The 23,082-nt window shown below is 52.9% G+C and overlaps 1 protein-coding gene across 1 annotated transcript; it reads left to right on the top strand.

The window, feature by feature from the left end:
- The first annotated feature begins 1,019 nt into the window (after window positions 1-1,019).
- Window positions 1,020-14,222, top strand: PLPP7 (phospholipid phosphatase 7 (inactive)). Its single transcript, XM_014873118.2, has 2 exons — window positions 1,020-1,489; window positions 13,376-14,222. Exons 1-2 carry the CDS (start codon window positions 1,039-1,041, stop codon window positions 13,738-13,740), a joined length of 816 nt encoding a protein of 271 aa, XP_014728604.1. The 5' UTR covers window positions 1,020-1,038; the 3' UTR covers window positions 13,741-14,222.
- Window positions 14,223-23,082: the final 8,860 nt, after the last annotated feature.

The raw sequence follows: 23,082 nt of genomic DNA, 5'->3' as shown, positions 1-23,082 counted from the left end.
AGGGGGGTGGTCCCAGCTGCGGCGGGGAGCCGGGAGGTGACAGCGATGGAGCACAGCGTGCGTGGCAGGAAGGACAGCAGGTATTCCCTGTCCTCCTCAGGGCCTGGCACAGCTTTCCATGCTGCTGGGGCCAGTGGCTGTGCTGCTTTTGGGGGACACCAGCCTGGCTGTCCCTGCTTCCAGCCCGGGCTGTGGGGACACGGCAGCGACACGTGCGGTATCGAGGCCACGCACAGCGCCGGGGCAGGAGGATGGGAATTCATCAGCAGCTCCTTCCCGGCTCAGCAGCAGGCAGGTGATGCTTCTCCTTCATCCAGGAGCAGGGTGAGTGATGGAAGGAGCTCCAGGGGGGGCACCCTGAGAGGGCAGGGGGGATGGGGTTAGTGGGGATTCAAAGGTATCCGTGCCAGGAGGAGGTGGGGGGGTGCCCAGGTAGAGAGGGAGAAGTTGAAGAACAGATTAATCAGGACGATTTGGGGGACAGCCCCTTGAGGGGAAGTGCCTGAGCAACACCTGGTCTCGGTGTTGCAGAACCAGGCAGCACAGCCCCCCACGGGGTGCCCTGAGCAGGGGGATGCCATCATCTCCAGCTCTGACTCTGATACTGAAATGTGAATTGCAGCACGAAAAGAACTACGTTTCCCAGTTTCCCTTGCAGCCCAGGGGAATAAGCAATTGGAAGATTTAAATAGACCAGGCCAGAAGCAACCAACCTTTGGCACAATGTTTTTCCCTCCTCTTCTTCGTATCTATTGGCTGTCCAACCCTTTTCCCTGGCACTGGAGTGGCTGCCAAGCCTGGCATTAATTTTCCTTCCAAGCTTGCTAGGCCCATGAAGTAAACAGCCATGTGCATTCCTTACTCTATATTTAACAGCTGCAGTCTGTGCTGGGGGCAACTGCAACAGAGGGGAACCTTTGTAGCTTCCCAAATTCACAGCTTCTGAGGGTGGGAGTGGGGGAAGCTTTCTGCAGGGAGAAGAGGGATTTCTCTCCTTCCCGGTATTTGCAAAGCAGGTTGCGTTAAAGAGAGACTGCAATGCCAGCATCCCAGCCACGGTCCAGGGCCAGAGACAGGAACAATGTCCTCAACAGGGCTGAGTTCCTCTCCCTGAATCAGCCCTTGAAGGGGAACCAGGAGAGCAGGAGCTCCAGCAGGAAGCAGAGTGGCCAGGCTGGGGCAGCCGGTGCCCAGAACACCAACCCCAAGGAGCGGAGGCAGTCGCAGCAGCTGCCCGAGGAGGATTGCATGCAGCTCAACCCCTCCTTCAAGGGAATCGCCTTCAACTCGCTGCTGGCCATCGATATCTGCATGTCCAAGAGGCTGGGAGTGTGTGCCAACAGAGCCTCCTCCTGGGGAGGTGCCCGCTCCATGATCAACCTGCTGGGGATAACGGGGCACGGCATCCCCTGGATTGCGGGCACGCTCATCTGCCTGGTGAAGAGCAGCACGCTGGCAGGCCAGGAGGTCCTCATGAACCTGCTGCTAGGTGAGTGGCAAACCTCCCTCCCTGCTGGGAAAGCCCAGCCCTAGTCACAAGGGACAGCAGCACTGGGACTCCTCCTCTGGCTGCTCCCTGCATCAGAAGTGGTTGGGAAGCAGGGAGTGACCTTTCGGGTAGATGCTGCACTTATTGGCCCTCTTAGTCGCAGGTGCTGCGGGTGATGGATGTCACAAGAAGGTGTCTAAGAGGGATGGAGTAACCGTGGTAGCTGGGGACAGCCATGGAGCAGGGACAGACCCCTGGTCTTGCCTGGGGCAGTCACACCAAAGGAATGTCCATGGTGGAAGGGTGGATAGCAGCAGTGTTGTCTTTTATTTAATCTGTGGTCATCTGCCTTGGTGTTTGATGGGTGGGGAAAACATAAAGGTATTAGCCTTTAATATCTGGATCAATTCCTGAGGATATTTCCATCCCCTTGCCACCTTCTTGACCAGACCCTGGCTCCACGTGATGGAGTCCTGTCACCTTCCCTGCTGCAGTTTGCTCTCACATCCTCCTTCCCTTGGGTGCCTTTCTTGCTGCTGTCCCCGTTTCCATGTGCTAATTTGACCCAGAGGCTGTGTAGACAGGCTGGGATGCCTCTGGCTCTCCTGCTAGTCCTCCCTTGCATGGTGGTGGTCAGTGTCCCTGTTTCTGGAGATTGGGATGTGTTGAAGGGTTTGGCTTCTCCACTGTGCAGGGCCCATCCCACCCTAATGTCCCAGCAGTGACCAGGATGAGCTCTAGCTGTGACTTGCCTCAGATCCTGGCCCCAGCTTGCCCAGGCCATGTATACCTGAGCATCTTGCTCTTCTTGCTCTTCTGCCTTTGGCACAGGGTCCAGTTATCCTATTTTTCCTTGTGACTAATTACCCTCTCCTCTGGCTGTGACCCACCCTGGTGTTTCACTCTCCCTTAAAACTCAGCAATCCCACTTTCGGTTGGTAGGAGAAATTGAAAACATTGGATTTAGACACTTTCTTCTCAGGGAGCATTTGAGGGGATGTAGGGACACTTTATTTCACAGGCACCACAGGAAAGGGACGTCCTGTCTGCAGGGGCTGACTGTGACGTGATACAGCTCAGCAACGTGGCCCCAGGTTTTGGGATTTTTGTTTTTCACAAGTTCATCCTTCAGAGAGGGTGAAGACTGAGTTGGACTGGCTTGAAAAGCACAGTGGTAGCTGCCTTTTCTCCCCTGTGCCTTTGGAGGAGCCTGTCCTCGTGCTGTGACATCTCATGGGGGGAGGCCGTGGCGGGGAAGGAGCCAGAATAGCAGCAGCGTGATGCAGAGCCCGCCAACGTCAGCAGTTCTTGCAGGGGCTCCTCGGGGTCAGCCCCTCGCTGGGAAGAGAGGATCCATTTAAAAGGGCACGAGGATGAAATAGGAGGTGACTAACAGCGACCAGCACCGTTTCCAGATGTCTCTTGACCCGAGAGCCTCTGTCGGGGTTGGAGCCTGAAAACCGACCGCTTTGACTCCAAAATATTTTAGGTCCTTGCAAAGGGCTAATGCCCCTTTTGGCTTAAAAACAAGGAAGGTTTTCTCACCCTTCTGTTGCCATATGAGGAGGCCAAATGCAAAGCCACCTCGGGGTCGTGTTCTAACTTTGTGGTGTCCTGGTGAGGAGAGCTCATCCCTGCATCCCTCCCCACATCTCCAGTTCTCCTGAGCTCCAGCGTGGTGCCCAGGGACAAGCTGGGGGTTCTGGAGTCTTGCATCCTTGCCTAGACACACTACTGCCACCCCTCCTCTCCCCCTGCCAAGAAAGGAAATGGTTAACTGGTGTGAAGGACCAGTTCCATAGGTCTGGCAGCCTCCAAAGAGCTCCACTGCTCCCTCTGAAAAGGCACCACTGACTGGTGGGACTGGCCAAGGTGCCCTCAGAGCTTCTGCAGCAGGACTCGTGTCACCCCACAGAGCAGATCTCTGCTGTGAGAGTGGCCTTGGGCTGATATTTAAGATTTTAGTCAGAAACTCAGTATCTGAGTAGCTGCTGCCATGATATCTGCACTGCTTGTGGAGAAGGGGCCTGGCTGGGAGCCTGGGGCTGCTCGACCTCGACAGGTCCCAAGAAAAGTGGGGTCTTGTGTAGACAGGAAGGTGATGGAGCCACTGCTGCATCTGGCATCCCTCTTGCTGCTGCTTTCCTGTGGTTCAAATCCACCGGGATGTGGTGAAAAGCCCTCCTGGAAAGGCACAGGTGAAAGGGAATGGAACCTCCTGGTGCTTGGGGTTGTGTGTGGCACCCCTTCTGTACCTCCCCAGGCTCTCCTCCCTTCCCCTGGCTAGCTGAGGGTTTGATACATCAAGCAGAATTTCTGATGCAGTCTCTGGGCAGGGAGCCAGCCCATCACAGAGCACTTGTTTAGGATTTGCAATCAGGCTTCCAAGGCGAGGAGACTGCTGAAATGGGACTGGGAACCTGGCAGGAGCACCACTGCAGATGGAGGAGCAGCTCTCGCCAGGGGCTTTGCCAGCACATGTGGGAGCATTTCAGGTCAGGGGGTCTGACCCTGGGATGCTCCATCCATCCCCACTGCAGATGCTGATTGGCAACCCCAAGCAATGTTTTCCCTCCGTGTTTGTCATCTATGATGGAATTTATTGATTCCCCTTCTCACAGTAATCTTTCCCAGCAAATGCCAAACAGCCAGAGAAGCACACACAGGCTGTTACTGAAAAGATGGAAGAAACCAGATATCTGTGCCCACTGTAAAAATGCCTCTGCCAGGACACTCTTCCAGGAAGACTGTCTCAGCATCACCAGCCCTGGCTGAGCAAAAAGTCAGGGAGAAGGTCCACAACCCCTTGGCTAAATTGAGAAGATCATAACTCGGGAAATCCCCCAGTTATAAGGTTAATTTTATTTGTCTGCCAATTGTGGAACTTTTAGGACCATGCAAGCTTTTCTCTGCAATCACAAGGGTTTTGTGAAAACTAAGGTGCTTAGAAAATAATTTAAACCTTGCAATCAAGCTTGCAGGGCGAAAGCAGTTATAAAACTTTCAGTAAAGTGCCCAGATCTGCTTCAGAACCAGACACAAATTCCATTAAACCCTGAGGGCAGCGGTACCTCGGTTTCTGGTTCTGATCCATTTGGTGAGGATGTGAATCCAAATTTAGTGATTCATTGACTGTAAAGCCAGCAAAGAACATTTGGATCATCGATCTAACCCACGGCAAAATACAGGCTGTAGCACATCCCTTAATTTATTCCTGTTCAATTTGTTAAGGGAAAAAACCCAAACACTCAATCTGATGTACAGTTACAAGCGAGGGTGAACTTGTCAGAGCCATTTCTGTATTACTGCAGTGCTAAGGATTCTCACAAGTGCTTTTAGCTGGACTCTTCCCCTCATTGCATCTCCATACCCTTCCCTCTCCAGCTGAACAGCTCTTTCAGCCAGCATCTCTTCTGCCTTTCAGTATTTTGGATAGTGCTCAAGCAATTTCTTCACCTCCTATTTATTAAACTAAACAGATTGATCTCGTTAAACTGATGGTCTTTGCAGATCCAGGCACCTTCTCACTGCAGTGGAGATGGAATGTGGTCACTGGGGATGGAATATGGCTGCCCACCCAAAGCGAGGCCCCTCTTTTGAGTTTACAGCCAAACCACCACTGTGTTTGGTTATTTGCCATCCAGCTGGGTGCCTTTGCTGTTGGGAGGTACCTGCTTGGGTCCTCCTTGCACATAAAATTGTGTTTCTGCTTGGTTTGAAGTACTAATAGCTGGTTCAGCTGTGGTCATGGCTCTCTGGGACAGGTAGAAGAGAAAGCTCTTGTGTTGTCTTTGCTTGCTGTCTCAGTGACACTGCTCCCAGTGCTCAGCCACCTCCAGCTGGCTCTGCATCCCGCTTGGAGGGGCAGGATGGCTCTTTGGTGCTGTCACTAAGCATTTATCCCATTAAGTACAGCATTGCCTCAGGGTGTGGATGTATCATCCAGCAGTGTCAGGCTGGGGATGGGTGAATGCCACAGGAGGAGGAAAGGAGGGAGCCCAGGGCTGCTTCTCCACTCCTGGAGGTCAGCAGGGAGGAAGTTCTTGCTCTGTCCAGCCTTCTTCCTGAATACTGACATAGCTTTACTCTGAGCAGGAACCAAGCCATGATGTTCTGAAGCATGGTCCCTGCAGACCCCCTAAGAAAGAAAATTATAAATACATATATGTGGTCAGAACTCTGTGGTCCCATCCTGGCAGCTTCTAAGCTTCTAAGCAAGGCCAGATTTGCAAGAAATTGGTGGATTAGGAAGGAAAGAGAGGAAGAAATGCCTTCACCAAGCCCCTGGAGACCCCAGTGACCCTGTTCTAACAATACGGACGTGCCCCAGGTATTGTCGTGCTTCTCTTTGGAGGCTGTGTGATGAAAATCCACACAGTCCAGCCCGTTGCTGGTAAAGGTCACAGGGTGGATGAAATGCCCAGGCAGTGCAGACAGTGATCCTGTTGAGCCTCAGGGCAGCCCAGACCCAGCAGAGAGGCCAGGGAGCTGCATGGCAGATGGATCAGTCTGTATGCAGCACAGCCTGCTCAGCCCACAGCCCCAGAGATGGTTTGGGGCCAGATGTGTCTATTTTTCACCCTTTCATTCTTGCACTGGGAGAGCTGTGATTTTCTGAGCCAGGCAGGGCAGAGGACATTCCATCAGGGCTGGGTAGAGCAGCTCGGGAGCTGGTGCCCTGCAGAACCATCCCTCCCTGGACAGCCTGGCACATGGAGGGGGCTCAGCCTCTGTCCCACCCCCCTCCCAGCCCTGCCAGTGCCCACCAAGGTCTCACTGAGCCAGCAGCACATCTGCCCAGTGAGGTGGAAACATTTAAATGCCGAATAACCCAACATGAGTGACCCATGGAAGGTGCCAGGCAGAGGGAACAATGCAGATGCCCACCCCCTGCATCCAGCATTCAGACACAGGTCCAGCCTGGCATTAAACATTCCTCTTCACCACTCCAGGCTGCTAATCTGCCTCTGTTCTGCCCAGATACAGCAGCTGAAGTCCGTGGTCCTTTGGTGGGTGCAGTGCTCAGCCTTCATCCCTTCACAGCTGATGAGCTCAGGCATCTCTGAGCAGCCAGCAATGCCCAGCTCCCCCTGCTTCCCTGCCCCCTTCCTGCCTGCTTCCTCGGCAGGAATGTGTCCTGCTCACTGCAGGGCAGGCTGGCGAGCCCGCAGTGTCCCCTTGGATAAAGGACAGTCGGTGACAGGCTGGAGCTCATGGGGCTGTGGCTGGGGCAGGCACGGGGGCATTTCCAGGGACCTGCACGGTGTCTCCATCACACCCATGGTCTGATCAGCCCCTCGGCACCGGGCAGCAGCGATGTGCTCAGGTCCTGGGGATGCTGTGAGCCCTGCAGGCATCGCTGTGCAGCCCTTGGGGAACGTGCAGCGAGCTGGAATCCAACCCTCGCAGAGCAAACAGCGAAACGTTCCCGAGCCTGAATGCAGAGCGAAAGAGAAAAGAAGTGCGAGGGCTGTTGAATGGGAAGAGGGGGAATAAACATGGGAAATGAGTCATCCTTATGTCTGTCACTCCGGGAACAACTTCCCATTGCCCCTGCCTGCAGCTCAGAGGGGACAGGAGCTGAGTTTCACTCAGGCAGAGCTGGAGCAGCAGAGCCAGGCTCTGCCCGGAGGGACATCCCAGGACACGGGTGAGTGTGTTTGCCTCTAACACGCCTTGACAGTGGCTGGGCAGAGGAAGGTGGGGGACTGAGGTGAGCTGTTGGGAGGAGCAGCAGGCAGGGAGAGCCCACAGGGTCTCCTGTTCTAAGTCAGGATTGGTGGAGGATGGGGTGGGATCAGATGAACTCTCCTTTTTTCCTCTACTTTGAGGAAACCTTCATGTTTTAGCCTGGAACAGAGAACCATTTCCACCTGTACAGGGATGCTGGCAGATGTACCTGATCTGGGTCCACACTGTGAGGTGTGATGGTTGGAGACCCTCTGAGCATCACAGAATCTGACCCTATTTTGAAACTTTATTTTTGGTCTTTTCCAGTTTGCCTCTTTGAAAGCAGTGGGGTGTAATTCCAAGCCCAAATAGCACTGAGGCCAAGCAAGGAGCCCAGCCTTTGTGGCACTTTTCTTCCTCTAGCTCATCCCATACAGTGCTGTTGGTGCTGTGGATGTGGTTCTGGGCTGTCATGATGGTACCTGTACTGCTGCCATGGGGTACAGGAGCATTTCAAGCTGTCAGAGCCCTTCTGGGAGGCAGATGAGCCATCCTCAGGGCTGCACAGCTCCTTTTCCCCAGCAGCACAAACCCTTTTCACTGTGCTCCCCCTCTTGCCTGCATCTCCCCCCAGCCTGTGCAGACCCCAGTGAAGCAGCCCCGCTCAGTATTTGATGCTGAGTACAAATTTCCCACTGCCAGGGCACAATGTTTCCAAGGGGAGAACTCCAGGCAGCCTGTGTTTGCACTCAGGGCTGCTTCTAATCATCTAGAATATAGCAAATCTATTTTTAGTTGTTGTGGGTTTTTATTTTAATTAATTGCACAATTCTGCTTTCCACCATTTTATCACCTCCCCATGACCACTTACCCCACGCTGATGCTTGTTCAGCCAAAAAATAATCCCCCCCAAAACACCAGAATGCCTGATTCATTGGCTCCTCAATGTGTCATGCCATCTGTGCTTTTTGTCAGCTCTTCCACCCAATAGTGCCACATTTGGGGAACAAAATGGAATGGAGGGGTTCATTTCCAGAGTGAACCTCTTCCAGCTGCCGCTGACCTCACTGGAGAGAGGGTGAGGGGTCTTTTGAAACCTGCATCTTTCATTAATGTCAACGAGATAAGGCTGCAAACAGCTCATTTTCCAGGTCAGGGAGCCTAATGCCTGCAGGAGATTTGGGAAGTTCAGAAGGAATAGGAGAGGGCACATAAGTAAAAAGAAAAATGGGGGAAAAATAATGAATTCTAATAATGGAGCTAAAGAAACTGTTTCCTGGGACTGGTGACATTTGTCCAGAGTTCACCACCGAGTGAGGGTGGGAAATTTGGGCAATCCAGGACCTTCAGAGCCAGTCTTGGCCCTGCACGTGGCCTCAGAGCTGCAGTGGGAGCACATCCCACCTCCAGCATGGTGGGTTTGAAGCCCAGGCAATGAGTTGTCACCAGCTTGGCTCTGCTCTGTGCACATCTTGTCTGAGGCACATCTGCTCCCACACTGGGAGCCTCCTGAGCTCATGGAATGGGCTCACTCTTCATTCCTGAGCATTTACCTCCCTGTTTTCCTCTCCCCATGTGCTCAGCCGTGGCTGTGGGAGGCTGAGTCCAGCCTGTGACTGTTTCTGATCCCAACCTCCCGGGCTGGGCTCTGGAGAGCAGCCTTGTCTCATCCAAGCAGCCCCATGTGTGTGAAGTCACATGGATCTGCAGGAGCAGATGAGGCCAAGGGCTTTTTTGGCTTTCTCCTCTTTTCCTCCCCCCCTGCCCCTAGAATTGCACCCAGGTTGTTTTTCAGCTGTGGTCTTGATATCATGTTTATATAAACATCCCAGCTGGAATCTGCCTCCGTCCCTGGAGACACTGCCTGGCTCCAACCTGGAGCAGACCGTGTCCCCAGGGTGCTCACACCATCCTCAGCCTCTTCCAGCCATAAGGGATGGCAGCAGAGGTGCCACCTCGGGGGCAGAAAGGACCTTATGGTGGCAGGGGACATCCAACTGTTTTGATTTATCTTAAGTACAAGCTTTGGGATTTGGTTTGGTTCTGCTGACCATGGTTCAGGTTTGTCCTTGTGCCCTGCCTGCACAGAGCTCCTCTCTGCTCCTAATGAGCTCCTAAATTTTGGTGGTAGGAGCAAGGCAGATAATTGTTTATTAATAGATAAAATATGCCTGCCCAGGGGGCTCACTTTCAGCTCATTTACTGTGCATCTGATGCCAGATGTTGGCTTTTTACAATACCAAGGTGATCTCTGATGCTAAAATAGTCACAGGCAAGACAAGACTTGCTTTTTGGTTTTGTGTTTTAGAGATGTTTTAGATGTTACTCTAGGATTTGGGGATTGGATGGTATTGCATTGGAAATCTGAAGGATTGTTTCCCTTAACACCAGGTCAACAGGGAAATTCCTGATCTTTTTCAGAAAAATGTGAAAGGAGCAAGAATGGGCAAGAGCTAATCCTTCCTTTGCTCTTAAATTCAGCACTACCTAGATTTTACATCCAGTGATGCCTCTGGTTTAAACCCAATGCTACCTGGCTCTGGGGGGAAGAGCATGACAGAAAAAAATGCTTCATATTAAAATTTTTTGATCCTCTCATCTCAGCCTCAGTCAGATGGCACTCTGCCATCCCTGCTGTGCTTTTGACAGCCCCGAGGGTCCCCTGAGAGCAGCCAGTGCAGGCTGGTACATCAGCTGCAGGCTTCTTTCCATGGGCTCTCCTGGGGCTGTGTTTGCTCCAGCCTCCAGTCAGGTCAGCCTGGAGGATTTGCAGGGCTCTGTACCAGGGAAGGTCAGAGCCAAGGTGGTGGCGCTGATTTGCAGGTGCAAGGCTCAGGAGCTTGGGGTTCAACAGCAGGAACAGTCCCCAGTGCAGAGACACCCACCTGCAGCTGGAGCAACGAGGGGACCGTGGCAAAGTTAACCCCTTACCTGCCTGGTGCTGTGCCCACCCGAGGAGGGAGGGTTTGATGTGCATTAAGGGGAGGAAGGAAGCGAGCCAAGGTCCAGGCGGGTATGTGGGTCATGGCATTGCAAGGGAATAGGGCTGGAGATGGGGCTGCTGGGCAGTGGCACTGTGTGTGTCTGTTTCTGAAGGGTGGGCAGTGGCACTGTGTGTATGGGCAGTGGCACTGTGTGTGTCTGTTTCTGAAGGGTGGGCAGTGGCACTGTGTGTATGGGCAGTGGCACTGTGTGTGCGTGTCTGTTTCTGAAGGTTGGCCCCTTGGCAGCACCATCAGCAGCAGTGCTGCCTGCTGATTCACCCTTCCAGCAGCAGCAGCAGCAGTAGGAGAGGGAAGGGGAACAGCAGAGAGGCAGAGCTGGGAGAGGGCAGTGGGACCCCCCCACCCCCAGGGGCCTGGGCTGGCTGCTGGGGCTGTTTCATAAAGAAATCTCCATGAAGGGAACGGAAAGTGCAAGGGGAAGTGACAGAAGAAGCACCAGCCGAGGGATCTTTGGTGTTTTTTTTTCTTTTAACGGTAAATTAACCCCTGGTTTTAATGCTGTCATGCCTTCTGATCTTGAAATGTGGGCAAACGAGGCTTTTTGCTTTCTGTGCATCATTTGATGAAAATCAAAGCTAGCAGTACTGAAGGCCCATTTTATTCATCTTCTGAATGAAAGGATTATTAGAACTGCTCTTTGGCTTGTTCTCCATGCCCTGAACACCTCCATGCACACATGCCTGCATCCCTCAAGTTGCCCTGACATCACCTTTGACCATAAAAAAATATTGTCAGTACAAAATCCTGAGAGGCATTGGTGAACACCACACGTTGCTAAAGCACGTGGCACTTGTGCTACTGATCCATGGGCAGGTTTGGTGGGGAATGGTCTCTAGGGAATTTTTTGAACGCTGTGGTGGAGACCCTGGGATCTGTTGGGATGCCCAGACTCGTTCTGGAGCCCTGGCTGGGCTTCTCAGCAATGCAATAGGTGCTGACTTCAGCAGAGCAGCTTGGGCCAGAGTCTTCTCTTGGCAGCACTGGTGCATCATCTCTCTGATGCTTCTGGGTTCCTGAGAATTTGATGAGTCTGGGTTCCCGAGAGAGCATCGTGGAGCTTCAGTTTCACACAGTTCTCGTCCAGGGTGAGATGGGGCTGGTGGGAAATGCAGCTGATGAGCTCTGAAAATCATCTCCTGAAGCACTTTGGTGGATCAGGGCTGCGGGGGGGTCACTTGGTGGGGTGAGGAATTGGGCTGGGGGTGATTTAGGAAGCCCAGCATAGCAGGGCAGCCCTGTAATGGTCAGCCAGGCCCAGGCTGACAGTATTTGACCTTAACAGGGAGCCAGGGTGAGTGGCTGCTCCAGGGCTCCACAGCCTGTGTCTGAAATCCCTCCCTCCCCTTCTCCCCCCCACCCCAGCTGGCCCATCAAAAAAAAAAGTCAGCAAACTGCAGACAACCACTCTGCTGAGTGCAGGGGTCCTGGTGGGCTGCAGACCTCCCCCTGCTCTCTTCCTGCCTGCCAGTCACATCCAGCAGGAGCTGGGCAGTCCCTGGCTGTCCTTGTCCTCCTAAACCCATTGCTCCAGGCCCAGTGGTGTGACCAATCTCCTTGCAGCCCCCTGGCACCTGCACCTTTGTTCAGGTGCCACCTTTGCTCTATGTCAATCTCCTGCTTTTTGTGTCCAGCCTGGATTCCTGCTACTGTCCATGCCAGGGAGGAGCTGGTACCCTGAGACCTGTTGGGCAGAAGGTCCAGGGAGGTCCTGCTGTCCCATCTCCCCATGCAAGATGTCCTGCAGATGAGGGAGAAAAGCAGCCTCCCATAAGGAGAGGGTTTGGCCAGGATAAATACCAGCCCCTTCCCAAAGCAGTGGGGGTGGCACACAGGGAAGGTGGGTGAGCAGAGCTGCCGTGACAGCTCCTCACTTCCCAGCTCCTGCAGGTGCTGAGCAGGCAAGTGGAGCTGCCTCCCCTGTGCTGTCTCATTTCCCATCCCCACCACCACCACACTCCCATCCATGCTCCTGAAACCTTGTCAGCTCTCAAGGAATGGACTTTACCCCGGCCTGGGAACCAAACAGCTGGTCCCTGGCATTCCTGCCAAGGGAGCAGGCTGCGCTCGTGATGGCAGATATGTCCTTGTCATTGCTGCAGGGAGCTGAAATCAGCACTCTGACTAATTAGGAGGGCTGGGGAAAAGCAGATGAGGGGATTAAAGAGAAATAGAATTGATGCTAGGAAATAGAAATGACAGTACCTGTCGGCTGGGACGAAGCAGGTGGGCTGGAGAGGAGGCTGATGTAGATAAGTGCTGATGGGTTTCACTCCTGGAGCTGTTAAGGAGGAAAGGTGCTTTGGTGTAGAGAGCTGCAGCTGCAGGTGCCTGTGCCATCACAAGCCTGGGTTTTCTGGAACTGGGAGGTGTGGTACCCCCAGTGCATTTGCACAGGGAAGGGGCTGTGTGGGGACTCCCTGGGAGAGAGTCACAGGGAGCAAGAGGTGAGCAGAAACAAATGGCTCGTGAGTGTTTGATGCTTTGGCAAAGGAAGAAGGATGGGTGGGGGATATCTAGGAGGATGTCATCCACCCTTCAACACACCGTGGTGCTGTTTCTAACACAGGAGCCCATTTTTCTTTATTCTGTGTCTTTCCTCTTAGCTCACTGGCTCTTAATGCTCTTTTCTTAGTGAAATCTGTCAGCATGGTGCAAAATCTGTCAGCGTAGTGTGATTCCCTGGCTGCTCTGGGCAGGAGGATGTGGTGGGCTTGGGAGAGGACGAGGGACAACACTAGAAACTGCTGTGGGGCATCTTTCCTCCAGCAGACTGCTCACTGCAGTCTGGTCAGCCTGGCACAGACCCCAGGCAGGCACCTTGCTGCGTGAGGTTTCTAAAGCATGAAGAGGAGGCAGCAACAGGAGCACTCAGAGTGGTGGTTTGAGGGCCAAAATAGTTTCAGTTTTAGCTTTGCCAGTTGCTCTCTTCCTCCCCAGGTGGGTTGCTGGCCTCTGTGGTTTGGGGCTCTCCTCTGTCACATGGTGACAGTGGTATCTGCCTCCTCTGTGGGCAAACTGGGAGGGTTCATCAATTCTGGGTGGTGACCTCAGGATGGGGAACTTGTGTGCAGCTGCACCGTGGCCATCTGGCCGGAACCAACCCCAAATTTTTATTTAACAACAATGACAACCTTTTCATGTTATACCTTGAAAATCGCCCTCAACTCTTCTTGTGTCTCTCACGGTTCCCTCTCTGTCTCCTGTTTTGCAGCCCTGCTCCTGGATATCATGATTGTGGCAGGTTTGCAGAAGCTGGCCAAGCGGAAGGGCCCCTACGACATCACCCCTGGCCTGTTGGACTACCTGACCATGGACACCTACGCCTTTCCTGCCGGGCACGCCAGCCGGGTGGCCATGCTCTCCAAATTCTTCCTCAACCACCTGGTGCTGGCCATCCCCCTGCGCATCCTGCTGGTCCTCTGGGCCCTCTGCGTGGGCTTCTCCCGCGTCATGATCGGACGGCACCACATCACTGATGTTCTCTCGGGCTTTGTTTTCGGCTACCTGCAGTTCAGGCTGGTGGAGTTGATATGGATGTCTTCCAACACGTGTCAGATGTTGATATCCATCTGGTGAACGTGGAGGACTTGGAAACTAGAGGATACTTTGAGAGTTGCCCCCGCCCAGTATTTTCTACGTGTTGTTTGTTGGAAGCAGTTGTAACTTCCATGAGTAGTGGTGTTTTTTAATGTCGCTTCCCCACCTTTTAAAAAAAAAATGTTTCTTGTAATGGATTGGGTTTTAGCAATCAAGGGCCATACCTGTGTTTTGGCCGTATTCTCAAGCTGTGTTTGGACAGCAGCCTAATTAAGCTTTACAGGTGAGAGGAATGAGCTCCATGTCTGCCTTCTTTAGGTGGTTCACATTGGCACCTTGGTATGTCCTCAGGATGGGCAGTGCCTGAGAGCTTCCTGAGAACAAATTCGTGAACTTTTTAGAGGATAAATTATTTTGGCCACAGTGCTTTTTTTTTTCTTTTTGTAAGCCCAGCAGTTGTGTTCTGTACAGAGTCAGGACACTGCTGGTGCTTTACAGATAATAAATAATCATGAAAATCCTGCCCTGTTTGGTTCTTATCATGAGGGAGGGGAGAAAACGAGCCCAGTGTGGCACTGAGATATGCATTCAGCATGGAGCAGTCCTGCAGTCTTGCTGCCCAAGGAGGTGCAAACTTTTTCTTTGAGTGGGGTGGGCCTAGATGGGTGCTCAGGACAGTGAAGGAAAATCTGTTTTGTGAGGGTGTGTGAGGAATTTTTGGTCTGGTAAAGGACACACAATGGCCTGACGTGGTGCTGTTTCTTCCTATTATTGACAAGTGGCCTCCTTGAAGCCTGGTGGATCCTTATCCAGGTGATGGCCATGCTCAATGTGCTGTATCTGAAATGGATCCCCCCCCTCACAACTGCCATAAGAAAATCTCATATTTTGAACAGAATGTGCAAGTGGTTTAGCTGTCTCTAGAAGACAGTTTGATGTTTGGCAGGTGATGGATACTATCAGACATAGCATGTTCTCTGACTGGATGAATCCTGCAGAATGGAGGGATCCTGTCATTCCTGTCCTCCTGTGGATCCCAAGTGAGCAAAATACACCTGGCTTGCAAGGCCAGGGAGGAGTCAGCTGGGTCCTGTCATCTCTCCCTGCACGTTGGGAAGCCTCTTCCTACAGGGGCTGGTGAGAAGAAGACATTCAGCTAATGACTGTTGCAAGCTGCTGACATTTGTTGCTCTTTGATGATTAATATGAGGAGAAGCTAAACAGAAAATTTATCCCTGGCGTGCGTCTCCAGCTGGGATGTCAGCACAGAGCCCTGGGAGCTGCCGTGGTGAGGAGGGCACCCATGTCCTTCAAACACGAGCCTCCCACGGAGCTCACAGATGAGATGTCCCTTGGGAAGGGCTGTCACTGAGCGTGTTGAGGACAGGGGAGAGCTCGGGGCTGTCCCTGGAGGCTGGTGCAGCAGCAGGCAGAGCAGCGGGGGTGGCAGGTGCTGTCCTGCTTCCCTCCTGCTGCTGCGTGTGGGAGCAGGGATGTGCTACCCTCCCATCAGGGTTTTCCTTTGCCAGCCTCCTTCTCCTGCAAAGATTTCTGTGAAGAAGTGAGCTGTGCTGCTTTTTCTTCCTTCCAGGCATTATGACATGTGGCAGAGTTTATCCTCATCCCTAGCAAGGATGGCAGCACGTTCTGAGCTCTGATTGTGAGTGATGCACCAATGTGTAGCTGGAGATGACAGGTTCCTGAAGGGACAGGGAGCAGGGGATGTCTTTTCTCCCGTGGATTTGTGGGAATCACTTTGTAGCTCCAGAATTTACTGAACCTTTGCAAATAGATTGGATGATTCTACAGCTGTGTTACCAAGTCCAGGTTTCCTTGCACTTGTGTTGTCTCCTCTTGGTATATCCAGGGTGGCAGAATGGCTTTGTAGGAATTGCTCCTGATCTTTGCTGGTGTAATCAGGAGAGCATGGCCTGGAGAAGCTGCCAGGGTGGGTTAGATCAGCTGAGCTGGTCTCATCCCAGCACATGGTTGCAAAGCAAGGCAGGAGAGCAGGGGGAGGTGAGCTGGGGTGATTCCCAGGTAAATTGGGATTCACAGGCTGGGGCTTTCTCCCACAGTTTCTCCAGGGAGTCTTCCTCCTCAGCCCCCCTGCAGCCTGTGCCCCTTCTCTCCCACAGTACTTCAGTGCCCTGAGCGATGGAAGGGAATATTTTGGGAGACCCCCCACAAGATGAGTGTGGATTTGGGGACAGAGGAAAGGCCTGGCAGAGCCTTGCCTCAGCCATGGCTACCCTCCCAGCAAGCCAAGACATTCCTGATCCCTCTCTCCCTGCCTGCCACGCTGAAGGTACCACTCAGAAACAGCCAGCATCGCTGTGAGAAAAGCAGCTTCTGTCTCTATAGCAACAGCAAGGGATGGTGGGTGCCTGTCCCCTATCCCTGGGAACTGGAGCAGGACACTGGGGCTGCTCTGTGCAGATGCTCACAATGTGGAGAGACAAAAAAAGCCAAACGGTTTGAGCTCCTTCAGCATTGCCCAGGAGTGAGAGTGTTTTGCCTGAACCTTCAGATCCCCAAATTCAGCCACACAGGGCTCAGCCTGTGAGGTGTGGGAGGAGGAGTGGTCCTTCCAAGCCAAGACCTGTCCAACCAGAAGGAATGAAGTCCTGACCATGGCAACTTCTGCCTTTCAGTTCGTCTAACTCATTAATTAAGAAAATGGCCAGGAGGAGACGAGTGCAGTGTGTGGGTTGGGGGACTGCTGCCATCAGCACTCCAAGGTGCCACTGGGAGAGTCCCAGGCTGCTGTAATGATGATTTCGTGTGTGATCCTGCAGGGGACAGTGAAAAAGCCCCTCCTCCCCTCACCCTAATGCTGATAATGTTCAGCAGCAAAAAGAGATTTAAATTTATTAAAAAAAAAAAAAAAAAAGAAAAAAAAAGAGGGTGCCAAGGCCAGGGCAAGTAGCAAATCTGGATTATATCTTTGGGCATATGTGGCAATCACGCCTGGGGTGTTCGGTTCTCCTCTCCTCAACCTAAGCTGGTGCTTTTTTCCTGACAAGCTGTTTTGTACATTTGTGGCTGGGGCTGTGCTGAAATGAATCCTTTCCCACGTCAGGGTTGTGCTGCCCTCCCTGCCATGGCAGGTCATCTCTGTCCCCAGGAAGGGTGACTCGTTGTCCATGTCCTTCCCAGGATGAGGCAGCTGGCGGGGAGGGACCTGCAGGCGGTGGTGGAAGGTGGGTTGGCAGATTTGGGAATTGAGGGGAGAATTAGAAAGGCTGTCATGTCACACAAGGTCTGCCAGCAGTAGCAAAGGTGTGGCTCTAGCTCACCCCAGGCTGGGTTTTCTTGGGCAAACACACTGCTTTTCTTCACTCAGGATGTTTCTGAGGGGAGTGAAGACACTCCTGGGTTTATGTGGCCCCCAGTAGCTCAGTGCAGCTGCCCCAGCTCTTATCACAGCCCTGACACTGCTCCCTGCAGCACCAGGGCACACAGGACGTCCCTGGCAGCCACCAACTCACTTTTGAAGCTCTAAGGTTTCATTCCAATTAGGGGGAATCACCTGCATGGTTTTCAGTTAAGATTTTCAATTAAAGTGATAATTAACCATGTAATTTCCAGGCTAAAAGTTTAAGATATTGGGCAAAGCCCAAGGAAACAGAATGGTGTCTCCTCTTCACACGAATATATTCCAGAGGGTGCTGCAAAAGATATATGAACACAGATGATGCATTTAGGTGGTTTTGGTCATCTGAATTAGAGATGTGGCCAGTTCTTGCCTCAGCACACCAGACTTCAGGCAGAGACATGGACATGGGGGCTGCAGGGTGGGAGCAGGAAACCAAAGATGTGTTTTTATTTGGTGTTGACCCAAGTGCCTGGCCGATGAGCCTATGTCTGCATACAGTGCTTGATTTAGGGATGATGCTGAGGCTCTGCCCCGCAGACAGGCAGGGATGGGGGTGTTTCATTCCGTGCCTGCCTGGGACTCGGAGCAGCAAAGATCTCTGTGCTCGTTCGTTCCCCAGGACACAGGAGTCAAAGCGGATTAAAGTCCCTTGGCTGATCACATTTATTTCATTATTTGAGTGAAATCCCTTGTAAATACCGCCTCCCTCCCTTTTCTTTTTATAAAAATAGAAGTCACGAAAGAATTGGAGATTTAGGAAAAGTTAATCACAGGAGTCGCTTGAAATCCATTAACCTCACACAGCCTGAGCGAGGCTGATCCGTGCTGGAACCCTGCTGCAGGAAGGAGATGCTGAATGGCCTGGGGGCTGCCCAACCCTGCCAAAGAAGAGCTTTCCCTGGAAAATACCTGGTTCTTAGCGGGCAGGGTGGTATTACAGCCTTTGTTCACAGTCTGGGCATGATGAAGTGCTAATTGCAGTGTTGGAACAAATTGGCTGAAGCTCCCAGGAGGCTCCAGAGCTCTGGGTGAGCAGGATCACGTGTGGGAATCCTGCAGCAGATACTGCTGGCCAGCCTGTGGGCTCAGGGCCATTGGAAATGTCAGTGCTCTTCCCTTTACCCTGTGGTTCCTCTGAGCTTCTCTGGAGGATGGGACTTGGGCTTTGCACAGGGTTCTATCCTGGTTTTTCTAACGAATTTCAAACGGATGCAGCTGGTTTCCATTCCCCAGAAACTGCCCTGAGTTCCCGTCCCTCCAATATCCCCAAGCCCTTGGGATTCTCTCTGACTTCCTCTCTTCTCCCAGGACCAGCAGTTTTGTGCAAGACCATCAGTACTGGTAAGCCAGACCTGCAGAAATTAATTAAAAGAAAAGCAATGGGAACAGAAGCTGAGAGCTAAAATGATGGATGTTCATGATGGATGCCCAAAGTGCTCTGGGCATTCGGTGATGTTTGCTTCCAGCCAAGGAGCTGTGCAATAGCTAAACACACTCAATGCAGTGGTGATTAAGGAATCAGCCTCTGGTATCTGGGTGTGGTGCCCTCTCTCCATTGGGATTTGCCCCTTGGAGCTGCCATCACTGGTTTGTCATGGATTGTTTCTCCTGGCTGTGTGAGGGGGTTTATTTGCTTTAAATCCTAAACCTTGAGTTGTGTATTAATAGCACGGTAATGCATCGCTTTTGTGTCCAGCACAAGCCAGGGGTTATATAAAACACAGATTAATAGGAATCAGCAAAATACAGGAGCATGTGGAGGGATGCCGTGAGGATTCCTTGGAAGGAGAGGCAGGAGGGAGATGGCAGGTCCAGAGGGGAGAGAAGGTGGCTGAGTGGGTTCAGAGCACTTCCTGGCAGGATTTGCTCCAGTAATTGTTCTGCAGCCCCCAATTCAGGCCATTTCATGAACCATCATGTCTGTGATCAGGGGTCTTTTGTTCCTGGGTGATAACAAGAAGGCAGAAAGGGGGTCTGGGAATTTGAGTGGAAATGAGTAGGTTTTGCCTTTTTTTTTTTTTTCCTAGCTGATATGCATCATTTCTGCAACTGCAAAAAAAGCAAGCATAGATTGGGCAGGAAGATGAATAAAAAAAACAGTTGTCCAAAGGAAAGGCACATCTTTCACTAAGGGTAAATGAACATCCATTCCCAACAGGGCTTGTTTCTCCTCTCCCATCACAAAAAGCAAGGTGAATCTTGGGTTAAGAATGGCTGAGAATCCTCAGAAGCTTCTTTCCATTCTTGCAGTGGTCAGTGGAGATCAGTGCTGGTTTCCAAGGACCTCATGCACATCCTAGAAGAGCAGTTCCTCAGTTTTGGACAGAAAAGCTCCCTCTTGCAGACTCCTCAGCCCAGAAACATTCAAGATGTGCTGAAGGGGCAGCAGGAATGCTGATCCAAACCCCTCCTTCTGCTATTCCTCATAGCAGGGGCAGGGCAGGAGAGAGGGAAAGCAACAGGTTTTTGGGCACCTGCCTCTGATGTGACCTTCCCTGGGACAGGGTGACCTCGGCAGCCCTCCCCTCCCCACGGAAGATGCCTCCCACCCCGGGAGGAAGGCACAGCTGGACTCCAACCATCAATCACGTTCCTCCGGGAAGGGCTTGTATGGCCTGTGGGATTCCTGGTGGGGTGGCTTTTTTTTTCAAAGCCTCCTGCAATAACAGCAACCGTTGCTCAGCTTCCTTTCTAGATAACCTTTTTCCTGCTGCCCAACATGCTTATCTGCTGCAGACAGGCTGGCAAGATGAACCGGAAAGCTGATACCTTATCTCTCCCTCTCAAGGAGCCTATTTAAGTGCTGGAATGTGTTGAGATGGTTAATGATTGTTAAAATCCAAGTGAGGAACATGGACCTAAGGACAGGTCCTGCTGGGAGGGAGCACTTAGTCAAAAAAGGACGGACTACAGCCTTTCCAGGCTCTTCTATCTTTTATCTGCCAAAAGATGCATCACCTAAAATGTAAACTATTCATTTAAAACTAAAAGGTATAGGCTGGATTTCTGGCTAATCTGGGGGTTACCACTGCAGGCTGCTCCCATCTCAATGAGGTTTGCTGTGTCCCTTGGATATGGTTTTATCTGTGTCTCAGTTTACTCACTGCAGGAAATACACAGCTGTGGGTCTGCCCTGCAAGGGATGCAGTGTGTGATTCGTCGCTCACCCTTTAATCTGACTGCTGTGGGAAGCAGTAAGATGCTCACACATTCATAAAGGTAAATAGGATTGGAGAGCTATCGGGCTAATTGAAATGAACGGGGCTCAGTGGCTCAGACAGCCTGATACAATGAAATGAGACCTCTCCAGGGACACTGGAGTCAAGCATAGCCTCAGCACTTCACTTATTTCAGCCACTGCAAGTGGCAGCTACAGCAACAGCAATTGCAGGTGCCAGGATTTGAGCTCTGTGACAGGAGAGGGGCCAGGGAACACCAGCGTGATGTCTGTAACAGCTGCTGGGGATGGGTGAGACAGGCTTATTTTGGTCCTGACCTGGGTGAAAAAATAGCTGTTGGAGATGTTGCCACCCTGAAACACTCTACCAACAAGAGCCAGAGTGCTCTCCTTGCTGATAGGCAACTGTGTTCCAGCACACCCGGGGGTGTAGGATGGGGAAAGGGGAGCATGGCCAGCAAACATCAATGGGTTGTGTGGCCCTGAGGAGCTCTGGGAGTGCCCAGATCCCAGCACACAGAGCAGAGAGTGATGGGAGCTCGTGTGCGTGCAAGGGGCCCTGCACCCCCACCCTGACAGCACCCCGGAGGGCCAGCCTCAGATCTGGGGATGGTTCTTTGCCACTCCATCTGCTCTTGGACTGTGTTTGCAAGAGAAACTGTTCAGCTGCAATGCTACTATGGGCTGCTGCATCTGAAAGTTAATCTGTTCCACATCACCGATTACTTTTCCATAGCGATGCATAAGGAATCACCCCAGAGCAGAGCTCAGCCTGTCTCAGCCAAGAGCTGCAGCAGGAGCACAGGTGCTCCTGTGGCAGCCAGGCTGGGACAATGTGCTTTCTGGGAGGTCTGATCTCATCCCAAGCTTGCTAGAGCTGCCCTATCCCCTGAGGCTTTTCATCCCCTGCAAAACTCTTCAAAGTAGACACTGCAATGCGCATGTCTGCAAGATCCTCCAAATTCTCTTTGCATCTTATGAAGTCCTTGGTTCCATCCCATTGGGTAGGAGCAGGATGCAAGCCTCAGTCACAGCCCTTTTGGGGGTTGCAGAGAGGACCCCGCAGGGAAGCAGGACAGGAGGCCTGTGGTACTCATTTTCTCTCCATGATGTGATTTGATTACACTGATGAGGAATGGGGCTGTTATGGCTGCTGTGTCCTGACACAGCTGATCAATCCTGTGTGTCTCTGCCCCTGCCCTCTTTGTTTATTTCCTTTAGGACAGCACTTGTACTTTTGGGGTCATTGCAGCTCCAGTCCTCACCCTGCATCCCTGCTGGGTGCAGTGACTGCCAGGATGGGGCCAAGCTGTCCTGCAGATAGAACGAGGCCATCTTAGCAGTTGTCCCTGTCAATGTAAAAAGTAGGAATGAGGGAGATCCATCTGAGCTGCTCGGCGCCTGTCTTGTGATCCTGAAACCCAAGAGCCCCCCCTGACTCAGCAGGTTATTAATAACCCCTGGCTGTGCTCCCACCATAGCGCCTGCCAGCCCTGGCACCGCCTGGCTCTCCTCCATGCTGGAGTGAGATGCACATCCCAGGCAAGGGCAGGAGCTCCTTCCTGCCAGCCCCCACACCCCATGCTCAGCCACAGGGCTGGGCAGGAATGGTGTGAGGTTATGGAGGGGTCTGGAGAGACTCATGGCCTCTGCACCTCCTGCAGCACAGGAGAGGCTCCTGCTGAAGTCAGCCTCATTGCATCCTTGTCCCTCATCCTCTGGTTTTTATGTCTAAAATCAGTCTTAGTCCAGACTGCAGGACAGGTGAGTTTGGCCTCCTGGAGTGTGGCATCAGCAGTGCCACCTACCCTCTCCCCAGGCTGGGACACACTGGGTGTCCCCAGGCTGCTGCAAACCCTGGTGGCACTTGGTGTCTGTTTGGACAGGACAGGGTCTGCCAGCCACTGAGTTTCCATCTGTCTCTGCTGAACCTTTTCTGTGGTCACAGCCTTTGCCTATGCTCCTCTTCCCAGGCTTGTGAGGGCAAAGCAGATGAGCCACAGATCCCCTGGAGATGAGCTGAGAGGAAAGAATGGCACCTTCAACAAAATTGTGGTGATGATACAGTCGGACTCTGCTCTATTCCAAAGGGAGCACAGGGGCTGCGGGCACCCTCCTGGTGGTCTCTGCCAGCCCTGCCGAGCACAGACCACAGCTGCCCAGGTTTCCTCGAGGCGTGGGTGGGCTGGAGCACACCCACATCCCCATCATATTACACAAACAACCCTGGCCCCAGGGGCTCAGCAAATCTGCGGGGTGGTTTGGTGTGAGGGCGAGTTCGGCTGTGCTCGCCAAGGCTGCTGCTCACTAGCCACTCATTGGCTTCTAAATAGCCAAGTAGAAATGCCCACAGCACCAAGAAAAACCCACTCCCACCTGGCAAAGCGTCTACTCGACACCTCTTAGAGCGCCAGAGGTGGGGGTGTGAGCCCAGCGTACCGCGGGGACCCTGGGCTGTTCCCCCCGACACAGAGAGTGGAGATACGGGAAGGGGGCTGGCCACCCTCCGAGCCCCCCGGCCACCGCGGCACGCAGCAGCCGGGACTGGGGACACTGGGGACAGCGGGGTTGGCCCGCCGGCGGCTCCAGGCTGGGTTTGTCGCTCCATCTAGCGGGGACGCGGCGGGATGTCGCCGCCGCCCCGGATCGCAGCCCCGAGCAGCGCCCGAGATGCCCCCAAACCCCCCCCCCCCCCCCCCCCCCCGTGTCCCGAGAGCTGCGCCTGGTGCCCCCACCACGAGCCAAAGTCCCGTGGGAAGTGCCACCCCGAGCCATGTGGCCGTTCCCGAAGGGAGCAGGGACACAGGGACAGAGAGGCAGGAGG

The sequence above is a fragment of the Sturnus vulgaris genome, chromosome 22 (assembly GCF_052056855.1).
Source record: "Sturnus vulgaris isolate bStuVul1 chromosome 22, bStuVul1.hap1, whole genome shotgun sequence".
NCBI classification, from domain to species: Eukaryota; Metazoa; Chordata; class Aves; order Passeriformes; family Sturnidae; genus Sturnus; species Sturnus vulgaris.
Note: the sequence above shows the minus strand (reverse complement) of the source record. Positions and strands in the feature narration are given on the sequence as shown.